A 14622-nucleotide genomic window follows, 5' to 3' on the forward strand; every position below is an offset into this window, starting at 1 on the left:
GTTCCTGGGAGAGAAGATATTGGGCTATCAGGTCCTGGCTCCACAGAGTCTTTTTTCCCATAAGTTACATCAGTGTGTATGGTGACGTGTCAATCATTTATTAATTCAGACAAGTTACTGAAAGATGCGCTTTAAATGTCAATTTTGTCTGTGTTCTTCCAGGGAATCTGAGATCAGGAGAAGATGTTGAATGGAATAAAGATAATTTAGTGGAGACATTAAAACGTATCCCGAAGAGTTACAAGCAACCAAAGGAATTAATCCTTCCTGTTATTGTACACAGGTAAGTATTGCATGTTATGGTAAATACTACACCAATTCTAGGGGTATAAATAGCCAAATCTAACCAAAGGACAAAAAAAAAACTAAACTAAACAAAAGAAAACAAACTTTATGAAGAACAGCTACTGTGAACATGGCCAGATAATTTTAAAATTTTCCCAGACTAAGCTAAATAGTCCCCCTTACAATACCTTCATCTATTTTTTTCTCCAAAAAGAACGAATCATCTTTGTTCAGGTGGCATGACTATGAATTTATGAATTGCAATGCAGGCTTAAATATGACACAACCATGTAAATCCTGGTGTCTGTGTTCACTTGTGTCTGATACAGATCAAAGTTACAATATTGCACTCTGAATGCTGGGGAAGAGAAGACTGAGGAAATGCTTCCTCCTGCCTGCAGCATACTTAAAGGTGCAAGGACATGCTAAGAGCTCAGCACAGCACAATGGCAGCTAAAGGCATAGAGCTAAAAACAGCAAGCAAAATAAAAAAATCTAAAAGTAGACGAGGTCCACATAGAAAGGGCTTTCCCCGCAAAAAAAAAATACAAGATTTACCAACATGATAAGACTAATAACAGACCTAAAACTGACCACAGTGGTCTAGTGCAGGCTCTACCGCTCTCCTAATTGCTCCAATCTAATTCAATGGGAATGGTTCCGAACCACTTTGTGCCGGAGGTTGTGGTTTAATTGTGGTGGAATTTGCACCTGTTGCTTCTGCCTGCCCTAGAGTTTGACTTGAATGCAACCATCTTCATCTGCAGTTCACAGCAGTTGGAAAGTGGCTAAAAGGAGGACTAAGAAAGATTTATAAACCTCCTGAAAACATAGAACTGCAGAAAACGGCAGCCTCATCAAATGACACGGAGTTGAAGTAGGGCTGTGTTTGACACAACAACCTCATGATTCATCTTCTCACTATTGAAGAGAGGCGGCTGGGAGTATTTGCATCTGCAAGTCTGAAAGCCTCTTTCAGACCAGTGAGCCTGCAAAAAAAAAATTTCTACTGATATTTCAAGTTTTTTTGCTATTTTTGTTTTTAATGTCAGGAGTGTACTCATGCACATTTTTAAAGATGCCAACTGAAAGGTTAAAATAGCTGATCTAGCTGGGGTCATTGAAGGGAAAAATTGCTGATCTAGCTTGAGCCATATATCGTAAGGGAGGTGTATTTTCTTTCCTGTCTACACAGTTTAAATGTAAACAAATGTCGGAAATTGTACTTCCTTTGAGATACGATGTATGTCCTGTTTTAGTTACAATGCCCCTGATTCATCAAGCAAAATCGGATTATCGCTCGCGCATTCGTATTAGCGATCCGGAATTGTGCGCGATCGCGCTATTTAGCAACCGAAAAAGCTCGCGCACGGAGCCGCGCTTATCTGACAGCTTTTTACTGGCGATCTTGCATTAAAAGTCACTGTTCCCCTAAAAAATCATTCTTTCTAATGACACACATATTACCCTTAGCCCTAAAAAAAGCTTAGATCCTCCTTAATCGCGCAGCTGAAATGTAATTGCCTTAATTGGCAGGTTCGCGACCCCTATTGCGCAAGGCAGGAATCCGGCTGGTAGTGATTCAGGATGCGAGTGTACGCGCGCACTCGAGTCCCGGACCGCGTTAATCCGCGATCGCTGGTCGCGCGTACTTTCGCGCTTCCAGCGATCACGGATTTCAATGATGAATCAGGGGCCATGTGTCAAATAACATTACATATGTAACTAAAGATCACTCCTTCTATTGTCTAATTATCTGTATAAAAAGACCTTCTTAAGTAAACTATAGAGTATATTCCTAAAACCATACTGTGTGTGTGTGTGGTATTGGGATATCTCTCCAGACGTCTGTCTCTCTGGTGCAGGGGAAGTCACGGTGCATTCGATTCGTGGAACTAGAAGTAGAAGCAAATCCTTTCACCAACAGGTCCACTTTAAGCTGTACAGCTGTACAGGATGTATTTAAACCGAGGTCTTTGTCTGCTGTGGAACTTTAATACTTTGTTACTGTATTTTCTCCTTTTAGTTGTTTACATCATTTCTCAGGATGCGAAGAAAAGTCACTAACAACACTGATTAAAAGATTTCATCAAATCATGGGTAAGTTCGCTTTAGGGAAAATGTTTTATTCAGTTTTGGATCGAGGGGGTGGGGGGGAGTTAAACTATTGGTCAGGTTTTTATTGATTTATAGATAGGTATTAGACATGGTAGAAGATTCAACTCGTTTCGGAGGCTCCAAGTGCCGCTTCATCAGGGCTGAGGAGAGGTAATCTGCAGCACAAAAGTTTCCAGTCACTATCAGCACTCTCAGCAGTCCAGACTTTAGAATGATCACTGCTCAGCCCTGACAAATATCCTGCAGGGTGATTTCCCCTTGCCTCCTATATTAAATGGAGACACACAAAAATGTTTATACTGGAATGTCTGACAATTTTGTTATTTCTGTCTGAGATGCCCCTCCAATTTCTAACATGGGGGTCATAGGTACAGAAGGTGAGGGAAATGCTCAGCTATGGGAGTTGATTGACTAATGAAATAAAGGTTCTTCACTTAGCAAAGTCAATTATCCCCTAAGTAAAGGATATTATTGAGATGCTTATTTGATTAGTTTTATTTTGCTTCAATCCTATTTGGCTTCAATCAGCATGCCGAATAGTAATTATATTTTTTTTTATATTTGAGTTATTAATAAGAAATACAACTCAATAACAAATATGATATGATTGGAATTAAAATATAACAGTGCGAACAGTCTCCTCAATAAGACATAGCATGAATTGCTAGGGGTTTCTGTTCTTGACTATCAGGAAATAACTACAAAACGTTTTGACACATTTCAATGCTTTATTATTATTTTGTGTTGATAAACAGGTATCCCTCCCATAGTTGTGATTACCCAAATAGGCCCCCCAAACAACAAATCTGCACAAGCTGCGGCGATTGAACAAAAGTTTGGGAATATGGGTGCTGCTGGACAGCAACTTTCACATTTTGCAAAGGGATTTACAGTAAAAACACAAATTACATTTGATGTTTACAGTTAAGTGAAATTAAGAATTTACGCTGACACGTACACTGGTGTTTGCTTATGAAGAGGGACTGTCCCTCCAAATCAGGAACAGATGGGTGATATGAAGAGGGACAAGTCTTTTCAAATCATGAACTGATGAGAGGTATAAAGAAGGACAGTCCCTCCAAAGCAGGAATAAATGGCAGGTATGATGCTGGCTTTGTGATTCTTGAAACTCACTGTATTAATATAATATTATTATTTTTAAATATTATTAAACAGGATTTATATAATGCCAACTTATTATGCAGCACTGTACTCCCAATCTTTTGGTGTGACATTTTATCCCCCATCTTTCCCTACCCTTAGATAGTGACCTCTGATAAGCTTACATGACATTGCATGATTTTCGACGATTTTTTGCTTTTTCTTTTTCCTCCAGCATTTTTTCCATCTTTGCAATTTCCTCTTCCATCCTCATATCTGCAGCCTCACACTGTATCCGAATTTTCTCAATGATTTCCTCCTTTTTTTCAAGCTCTGTCTTCATTTGATTCTCAATGATATCCATTGCATTCCTTAGATACACCTCTGGAAGATCCTTTGTTCTATTCTCAGATATCTGTCTATCTGCTTCCATCAGGCAGATGTCTAAGAACTCCAAAATTCTGCTCTTTGTCTCTGGGCTCTGCTCACATTTTTCTGATGTGTAATTCTCAATCAGGAATATGTGTTCTGCTCCAAGTTCTTTAAATTTTCTGTAATATATTGCTGATTCTTTACTGTTGTCTTGGACTTTGGTCAGAACAATAATCGGATATATACCTAGGAGACAAAAATGGGCTATTAACAGTTGCAAAGGTTACATTAAAGATACTATGTCACCAGCATAAACGTGCAGGTAAAATACAGATCATTCAAGTATTTCAGTCCTTACATGCAATGCTTTTTTTTCTTTGATTGTTTATTCACTTACAAATCTTACCGCTCCATTAACAGTCACTTTCTTGGCACACCCACTTCTTACCTCCACCTGTTCTGGGAAAATGTATTTACTCTGCCTCTTAAGCCTAAAATATGTTAAGTGGACATACTGTTTATAGGAAGATTTTTGCTGAACCTCAAAATTTAGATGGATGTGGTGAATGCAAATAATATACATTACATTAGTATTTATTTTGCATAGAATTGTCCACTTAAAGCTAGGTGAACTCTAAGATCATGTGTAGTGTTAGTCGAATATCTCAATATTCAATTCGACAGCTATCCAATCGAATAGTGAGATATTGTTCGGGTGATCGAATGCCAAATTCGAACCCCATTGAAGTCAATTTACCATTATTTTAATTTTTTTAACACTTTTTTACATTTTTTTATTTGAATTTTTACTGTCAAATCTACCGCAACAGTTTTAGGAGATTCACAATTTAAATGTACACCTGAGAAATCTGTAAAAATTGTGTGATGCTGTCATTTTAAGATAAACGAGAATATATAGGAATTTTTTGTGAAATGTGGATTCTAATTAAATAAATAATTGATCATGTTAAAGTGGTTCTGGGCACTGGATGTGCCACTTTAAAAATCACTTAATTTAAGTGTACAGGTTTTGTTACTGTTAACTTTTTTGCATTAAATAAACAATATTCAAAACAGGATCGATTAGAATACCATTTATACATTTGTAAATTAACGCTAATCCAAGTAGAAAAATGACATGCTTCTTAAATTTACAGATTGCATAAAAAATCCCACGGTAAAACCAAAAAAAAAGTAGTTTGTCCTAAAAAAAATATGCCGAATAAACTGATCCATAGCACAAATGTAAAACTTGCTGCGACCCACAAAGGGTGTGAGAGTTGGACTGGGTAAAGGGCAAAGATAGACCTTTACCAGTGTTGTTACTGGTTTTGTATTGATCATTTATTGTTTATTTGTATTTATTTTAGTTCCCGGTGAGTTGTCCTTTGATTAAGGATCTGAGATATCCACAGTGGATTGTTGAAGCTGTTCTGTGTTTTAGAAGATCTTCCACACTTTCCTCCCCACTACATTCATATGGACATACGTAGTTTAGGGCAATGTTGGCAACAGGTATTTTTTCCAACAACAATTGTAATAATCTGGACAGTAAAATCAACTCTAAATGTAGAAGAAATTGAATTCGGGCAATTACAACCTTTTCCATCAAAAGAAATACCTTCTCACCACATATGTTCCAACATTAAATAGGTTTGGTAATAGGCAGTGGCAAGTCCCCATATTTCAGCAATTCCTGTGTAGATGGGTAGAGTGCTCTCCTAGTGAATGCTTTCCCCACCTGTACCCTTGCAGATAGATAATAATGTACCCTGTTATTTCTTGTATGTTTCTTACCAGTAGATCCAGTTGATTTGTATCCACAGGCTTCCAGGACCAAAGCAACAGTTTTAGGAGATTCACAATTTAAATGTACACCTGAGAAATCTGTAAAAATTGTGTGATGCTGTCATTTTAAGATAAACGAGAATATATAAGAATTTTTTGTGAAATGTGGATTCTAATTAAATAAATAATTGATCATATTAAAGTGGTTCTGGACACTGGATGTGCCACTTTAAAAACCACCTAATTTAAGTGTAAAGGTTTTGTTACTGTTAACTTTTTTGCATTCAATAAACAATATTCAAAACAAGATCAATTAGAATACCATTTATACATTTTTAAATTAACTCTAAAGCTGCGTACACACTTACAATTTTTGTCGTTGGAAAGGATCTTTCATGATCCTTTCCAACGACAAAGGACCACACGATGCATGAACCATGCTGTACATACAGCACCGTTCATGCTCTATGGAGAGGGGAGGGGAAGAGCGACGGAGCGGCACCCTGCTGCGCGCTCTCCCCTTCCATCGCTCGTCGTTCATCGTTCGTGGATCCGCCAGGACGGATCCACGGACTGTACACACGCCAGATTCTCGCCCGATATCTGGCCGATGCCGATTATCGGGCGAGAAAAATCTGACGTGTGTACGCAGCTTAATCCAAGTACAAAAAGACATGCTTTTTAAATTTACAGATTGCATTAAAAATCCCACGGTAAAACCAAACAAAAGTAGTTTGTCCTAAAAAAAATATGCCAAATAAACTGATCCATAGCACAAATGTAAAACTTGCTGTGACCCACAAAGGGTGTGAGAGCTGGACTGGGTAAAGGGCAAAGATAGACCTTTACCAGTGTTGTTACTTGTTTTTTATTGGTCATTTATTGTTTATTGTAATAATTTTAGTGAATTGTCCTTTGATTAGGGATCTGAGATATCCATAGTGCATTGTTGAAACTGTTCTGTGTTTTAGAAGATCTTCCACACTTTCTTCCCCACTACATTCATATGGAATAAGTAGTTTAGGGCAATGTTGGCAACAGGTATTTTTTCCAACAACAATTGTAATAATCTGGACAGTAAAATCAATTCTAAATGTAGAAGAAATTGAATTCGGGCAATTACAACATTTTCCATCAAAAGAAAAGAAATACCTTCTCACCACATATGTTCCAACATTAAATAGGTTTGGTAATAGGCAGTGGCAAGTCCCCATATTTCAGCAATTCCTGTGAAGATGGGTAAAGCGCTCTCCTCCTATTCCTCTTAGTGAACGCTTTCCCCACCTCTGCCCTTGCAGATAGATAATAATGTACCCTGTTATTTCTTGTATGTTTCTTACCAGTAGATCCAGTTGATTTGTATCCACAGGCTTCCAGGACCAAACACAGATCTGCTAACTGCTAAGAAGGAAACCAAGAGAAAATTCCTGAAAAGAATTTGCATGAGGGAGAATAAAGTGCCAAAGTCCTTAAAACATGCTTGTAAATAGATGGCATGGTATATTTCTTCCTGCTAGTCACAACATGAGGATATATAATTTCTGGTCACGTATTGTGAAAAAATAAATGGGGTGCACCTGGTAATGGCGGTGTGAGCATGTATTTCTAAACTGTTCCCATTGCTTCCTAGTTATTCTTACTTTTCAGGCACCTACATATCCATCTTTAGACATGATCAGTTGCAGTAGTGAGTGTGCATTCTATATTCAGAACAGCTCACCAATGATATCTGTTTCTCTAATAGCTGACATGGCAGGGCAATATGATCAGGCAGACATCACCAGTGCAGGATCCGCATGTGCTGTGGCATTTGCTTTCTGTGACAAAATAACTACAATTCTACACTGCTCTGGACCCTGTGTGTCTCCTGGCTTTCTTTTAGGTTGCATGGAAGTACAGGGCCCAAACCACAGCATTGTCACTTATCTCTCTCCAGTCTTGTTAGTTTGGCCTTCTATTGGCATGGATTGGACACTGCTTCTCTTCTCCTAATATACCACTGGTATTTCAACATACAGTTTTGGGGAATCCTTGGAGGTCTTGATACAAGCCTTGTCTACTAGATTTGACTTGCAGGCCTTGATTGCTTGGCTATAATCCACTTATCAAGACGCCTTTCATGTGGTCAAACTGGAAGTAGTAATAAAGTTGATAATATAGCTGTGAAATCATAGTACTAGTACTGCGGCTCAACATCCGTAAATATCACTGGAGGAACAGGTCACAAAGAAATATTTTTGACCCTTGAGGACATTGGCACAGGCTTTCCAAATACCATGGTGACATGTTCTTTTATCCATCTAATGGGATGTACCCGACCTATTACATTAAATTGAGTGGATCTTGTTACATGCTCCCTGAGAGCAATATGGAAGAGAAGCAAAGTTCATCTCACTGGAGCCCAAATTTTTCTTTCACTAGATTTCACCTGTTTTGCCAAACATCTTGTCAATGCTCGGTTTTGCCACATACCTCTTTCTCAGGGAAATATGAATATTGTGTTCTGTTGCATGAGCAGGTCTATCTAGATGGACATACACTCCCTAAAATTATTTTATGTCTTCTCCTTGATGCAGTCCTGGTCTAAAAACATTTGCTAACTAATAGCAAATCATTTTAAAGAAATCCATCCAGAATCTCCCCATAACAGTCTACCTTTAAAAAATCAGACCCCGTACCCCTTCTTTCCTGGTAATGCTCCGATACGGCTGGTAGCAGAACTCCACAGACTGATCTAGAGAACTTCCCTCTTCAGGGTTCTGCCATTACCTTGATAGGCAAGAAATACTGAAAACAGGAGGTGCTCCCCAACTTTATCCACCCCTAGCTGGCCAAAATGTCCCAGGTGAGCACCTTTTCTGTCTGTGTTAGTCTACCCTTGCAGACAGCAATCAAAGCACTCCTAGCTAAAATTCCCACTCTCTACTGAGAAAATCTGACTGTTATACCATGTTATATAAAAGAAAATCTAAGTACATCAGGTCATCTTCTGAAAAGAGGCCCACCATGGTGGCCATTTATGCCTTGACAATAAAGCAACCATGACTCAATCAACAATGAGGTTTATTGCAGTGTAAATGATAGAATAAAGCTTGCTTTGTTTACATGTATTCATTTGCTCTTTTTTCTTTTACAGCAAAAGGTATATATTATATGAGTAAAAAGGATCAGGCATAAAAAAACATACTGTATCTAAGTAATTCATACTAATTTGCTGTATTTTAACTATAGAGACTCATTCTATGAGCAAAGGTTTGTGGACAACTTGCCTTCCTATTACAAACCTAGGAGTGTTATATCAAGTTGTTCCCTCTTTGGAGCTTTAACTCTATTACTTGGAGCTTTTACTCTTCTGGGAACATTGCAAAATATTGAAGTGTGTCTGTGGGAAATTGTACATATTCAGCCAAAACAAATACTTTTTCTTCTTTTTGGAGCTGACTTTGGCATTTTTGCTGGAATAGAAAACCAAACCAAAGTCACAAGGTCGAAAATGCAGAATTACAAAAGCAATGTGTTTACAAGCACATTGAAATGTATGTTCATGTATGTATGTTCATTCAAAAATGTTTTGGGTTAGTAATTGGTAGTAATAGTAGTAGTAAAAGTAGTAATGGGAATAACACTAGCTGAGTTTTTACTGCTATTCAGGCTTTATTTTGGGTTTAATGTGTAGTGTATTGAAATCTCCCCAACTTTACTCCAGATAACAGTAAAATCACAGTAGTACCTCCAAACCTTCCTTACTCTATCCAAAACCAAAGTAAAACTTTTGTGTGAACAAATGTACAAAGGGGAAAAAAAACAAGAAAATATTAATAATATTGAATAATGTAGAACTAATACAGAGATTTTCTAATATTAATAATAATGCATAAAAACTTGTCTCCGTGTATGCATATGATCAATGACCACATATAATCAATAAGTGCTCCTTATACCCGAAGTGTTTTGCCACTGGTTAAAATATGAACACCAGTATTTACAATATAGTATTGCTTATAAACACATATTACATAAACAAATATTTAGTTGAAACCACGTGTGTTTATAAACAATACTGGCCTTTTTTTCAGGCATTTTTAGGACGGACTGCACCGATTTTTGGAGGCAGCTGGCTGTGTTTTCAGTTCTTTTCTCATCAGGTCAGTCCCCATTTGAATCTGTTTGACAGCCTCAATGACAAATCTGGTCTGATTATCTTGGTTTTGTCTTATTTTGATTCCCCGCTCAGCCTCTTGAATGCAAACATGGAGAAACTCCAGAAATTTCCCATCTTTTTCCTCAGTACGAGTGTAATCATTCTCGGTGTAATTTTCCAAGCAAAGGCGTTTTGTGGCTCCGAGTTCTCCAAAATTTTTCCTAAGGTTATTGTAGTTCTCACTGGCGCATTTGGTGATGACAACAATTGGATGAATTCCTATTCGGTTAAAAAAAAGTTGAAAGAATTGCCCATATATGCTGTAAGAGTATTCCACACACTACAGGCAGAAAAGGCGGGCAATAAATTGATTTGGACCAGATGTATTCCAAGTTGGCAGGATGACCCAGTACAATAGATATTTCTTCCAACATCATCTAGCTTCAATATCTACTTCCTGGACTGAGATGCCAACTGAACACAGTCATGTAAATCTGAAATTACTGAATTCATGTAAACTTGTAAAGTTATTAAAAGGACCAAATAAAAGTCACCCATTCAGAGCTATACTGTTTTCTTCATGCTCCTCCAGGCCAGGAAGGTCATCATAGTGAAAGACCAATTGGCAGAATGGAACAAGTAAACTACTCTGAAATTAAGGGACCATTTCTATTACCATTAAAATGACCCCATTTACAGAATATTTCTGCATAAATGAAGAAGTGTTATATTGGATAAATGAAAAACCTGTGATTTTGAAGGCTTCGGAAATAAATTTCTGTATGTCCTCACCCTCACTTGGGTTCCAGGGCTTTGCGGCACTGAAAGATACATTAAAAAAAGAATTGTATGCATAGAAGGAGCAGATACCCCAACACACCTATATATTCTTCTTGGGGAACCAGATGTGGAGAGGAAGCCCTCAACATTGGTACCAGAAAGCTTTTAATGGAGGAAAAGGTTTGCCAAAGGGGAAACAGTGTTACCAGGAGAGGTGTCTGGTTTAAATTTAAGAAGGGCACCACAATGGCTCAGAAGTTTTGCACCTTTGGGGCTAGGTCCCAGGTTCGAACTCGACCAGGACACTGTCTGCATGCAGTTTTTTGGGTCTCTCTGTGTTTGCATGGGTTTCCTCCAGGTACTCAAGTTTCCTCCCACATTCCTGCCAAAAACATGCAGTTAGGTAATTGGCTTCCCCCTAAAGTTGACCTTAGATTGTATTACAGACATATGATTCAGGTAGGGACATTAGATTGTGAGCTGCTTTGAGGGACAGCTAGTGATATGACTATGACTTATATGTCAGCGCTATATACATACTGGATAGTAATAATAATAATTGTTAAAAACAACACTACGTACAAGGCATGTTATTTAGGACTTTGAAGATCTTCTCATTTCACAGCAGTCTTTGTTATAATATATTTAAAAGACATGCATTCGTACCATGCTCCTTGTGGCAGTGCACTGTTCCCCATGCTTTTTGAGGAAACAAAAGTTTGAATTTAACAAGGTCTGAAGGACTTGCTTTACCAAACCAAAAATTTACTTATCCTTAAATATCCACAAATCAAATATGTGTTATTCCATTACCAACCCCTTCATGAGATGTTTTTTATTTATTTCCTTTCTGTTTCTGATAACCATAAGTACATATGGAACATCAATTATTATTACACAAAACTCATATAAACCAGTAAACATGAAAACTTCCCAATTGATCATTAGATAATGCTGAAAACTTGGAAATTGCATACAATCTGAAGTAATATTAACACCAGGTCAGTTTGTTAGATGTGGAATGATTGGATGTGTTGGTAATGCAAATCAAGCAAATACAATGGGAACTTCCATCTTTTGCAGCATTCACAGCATGGCCTTGTGGTTCACTCCATCTCAGCCCTCAAAGACAGAAGGAGCAGAATATTATACGTGTGTGCACCATGTTTTATGATTGACTATCATAATATGATTTCATTTAATGTTAGCTGTAAACAGGAAGCAAAAACAGGAAAGATAAAAACATTTAATTTTAAGAGAGCAAATTTTCCATTATTAAGGGCGGCTCTCTGTGACTTGGACTGGGAGACAATATTGTCCTCAAAGAACTGAAATGGGAATGTTTCAAGTCTGTTCTACAAAAGTAAAAAAATATATTCCAATGGGTAATAAGTTTAGAAAGCTAAAATTAAAACCTATGTTGCTCACAGCTGATGTTAAAAAAGCCATAAGGAACAAGAAAAGGGCATTTCAAAAATATACAAATGAAGGATAACCTTGATCATTTGAAGACTTTAAAGAATATAACAAAAGAAGTAAAAGGGAGATAAAATGTGCAAAACTTTAAAATGAAAGACAGATTACAAAGAAAAGTAAGACAAACCCCCACAAATGTTTAAATATATTAATAGCAAAAAGATCAGATCTGAGGATGTAGGCTCCTGAAAGGATGTCACTGGGTTGGTACCTTGGGATAAAAAAAGGCAGATTTACTAACCACTTTTTTAGCTTTGTGTACACTAAGGAAAATGGCAGCGCCCAAGTCCAAATATATGATAGCAATGTCACTGCCTTAAATGAGTCACAGTGGCTCAAAATTGATATGATTGAGAAACAGTTGGGCAAAACTTGGGGTTGACAAAGCACAAGGACCTGATCCTGGATTACATCCACGTTTCCTCAAAGATCTGAGCCCGGTCATTTTAAATCCATGATTTCAAATTTATAGAGACTCTTTAGTCAATGGCATTGTACCGATGGATTGGCCTACAGCCAATGTGGTTCCTATCTTCAAAAAGAGAGCAAAGTCATTACCACATAAATACAGACAGGATAGTTTAACGTCCATAATTGGAAAGGTCTAGTGAGTTTGATAAAGAACCACATAGGGGATTTTCTGCTAGAACATTCCCTCTTTCAGGGAGCTAACACTGAGCATGCTCATGAATCCCCGTCTCCTGGTAGCATGATCTCATAGAGAAATATAAGAGATGTGTGCGCCCCATCCTCTGAAAGATAACGAGCAGAAAGAGAATCAGGAGGGGGCCGGATCTGGCAGTTTCGAGGGCCGAAGGTTGGGCATCCTTGATTTAAACTTTCTCCAGGGCATAGTAGCAATGATGTATTGTACTGGTAAGTAGGGCTAAGTAAAAGTAGAAATTTTACTGTGGACAGTATATGACAAAAAAGTAGGAAATGAGAAGGATGAGGATAGAATTGTAAATCATGTAGGTCATTTTAGAATGTATAGGAAAAAAGGATTTTAAACTGAAATTGACAATACTGGAAACATATGAGGTACACATTTTAGTGAAATCCCTGAAAATATGAAAGGGTGGTACAGACTGGTACAAGCTGATTATACATAAATGATTATGATAATTTTTACGGAAAGTAATGATGGCATGACCTATGAATAGCAAAACAAGCAACCACTAAGCTCATTTTCTTAACGGTCACAAGGTAATAAAGATTATATCATTTTTAGGAATAGGAAAATGAAAGTGAAATCAGCGGACATTCTATTTATCATAGAGACTAAAGTCGAACTTGATAAGAGTGAAACTATGCTGGGAAGAATCTGCCTGTAACCTCTATTCTAATTATTATTCCTCCCTGCTGTTAGCTTAAACATACAAGCACTAGAAAATTCAATTTTGATTTTGACACAACTCTATGCAAGACCCTTCCCAACACTAATGTCATAGTGGTATGTAGTTTAGCATTTTTGATCTTGTGATCATTAGAAAAAGGACACAAATCAATTAATACCAAATCCATCTTGTCCATCCATATGAAATCATCACTGGCCTCCCTCAGCCCTATTACTGTGGATGAAGTCTCCTCTCATCATCTCCATCTACTACCTGTCCGCTTGACCCAATTGCCTCTGATTTTCTCAATGCCCACTCCTCCACGCTGGCCCCCCCAACCCAACTATTCAACCTTTTCCTCTCTACCGGTATCTACCTCGTCATGTTAAAACATGTCAATATTCTCCCTATCCTGTAAAAACCCTCAGTAAAACCCTTCTTATCTTCTAGCTACTGTCCCATCTCTCTTCTCCCATGTTTCCAAACTCTTTGAGCAACTTTGTTTTGTTGGAGAGGTTATGGATGAACTTCCTGTAAAAATTTGCTAAGCCCAGGAAACGCTGAAGAGCCTTGAGGTCGGTGGGTTGTGGCCACTCCAGTACTGCTGAGACTGTGGTTGGATCCATGGCCAACCCTTGAACTGACAATATATATATGCAACTAGTTCTTAAATTGCACAGTGCTAAAGAATGTAAAATATGTTATCTCATCAAGTTATGACTGTTTTGCTGTTTACACAAAGCAAAACAAAAAAGAAAGGTGAAATGTGCAATGAAGGTTTGGTGTCAATGAAGGTTGTGGGTTTTCACAAGGGACAAATTTGTCTAAATGACATTTAACCTTTGTCTTCTGTTAAAAGCTGCCTAGACATGAAGCTAGTCATACACTCCTAATGATACTTGATAGAACTAGAACTACTGTCATAGATGTCAGTACATCTATGGCCAACTAAACAACTCATGTCTATTTCTAGTCATGCTAGCCAATAACCTACAAAGAACAATCATTTGATGCATGATTAATGACTGGAAGCTACATGAAATCCTGCTAGATCTTTTTTTGTATTTGTAATGAAAAATGGCTTCCAGTTGCCACCCCACTTCCAGTTGTCACCCCACTCCTGTTTAAGCCATTGTAAAACCAATAATTGTGCTCCTAGATGTAAACTCTGTTTATCCGGTTTTAGTGAAGCATTAGTAAGTGGCAGACATACATACAATCTAG

The 14622-nt window shown here is 37.7% G+C and overlaps 1 protein-coding gene and 1 long non-coding RNA gene across 2 annotated transcripts; one reads left to right on the forward strand and one right to left on the reverse strand.

Annotated features, from left to right (window-relative positions):
- The first annotated feature begins 120 nt into the window (after positions 1-120).
- On the forward strand, positions 121-3252 carry LOC140345045 (uncharacterized). The gene is made up of 3 exons (XR_011923740.1): positions 121-283; positions 2312-2385; positions 3159-3252. It is a non-coding gene; the product is annotated as an uncharacterized lncRNA (long non-coding RNA).
- A 5457-nt stretch (positions 3253-8709) lies between these two features.
- Positions 8710-10626, reverse strand: LOC140345046 (uncharacterized; the record flags this gene model as incomplete). Its single annotated transcript, XM_072432211.1, is given in 2 exon segments — positions 8710-10084; positions 10553-10626. Coding segments are annotated over 2 exon segments (412 nt in total), but the record flags the coding sequence as incomplete, so codon positions are not given.
- Between the last annotated feature and the right edge of the window lie 3996 nt (positions 10627-14622).

The sequence above is a fragment of the Pyxicephalus adspersus genome, unplaced genomic scaffold (assembly GCF_032062135.1).
Source record: "Pyxicephalus adspersus unplaced genomic scaffold, UCB_Pads_2.0 Sca433, whole genome shotgun sequence".
Taxonomy (NCBI): Eukaryota; Metazoa; Chordata; class Amphibia; order Anura; family Pyxicephalidae; genus Pyxicephalus; species Pyxicephalus adspersus.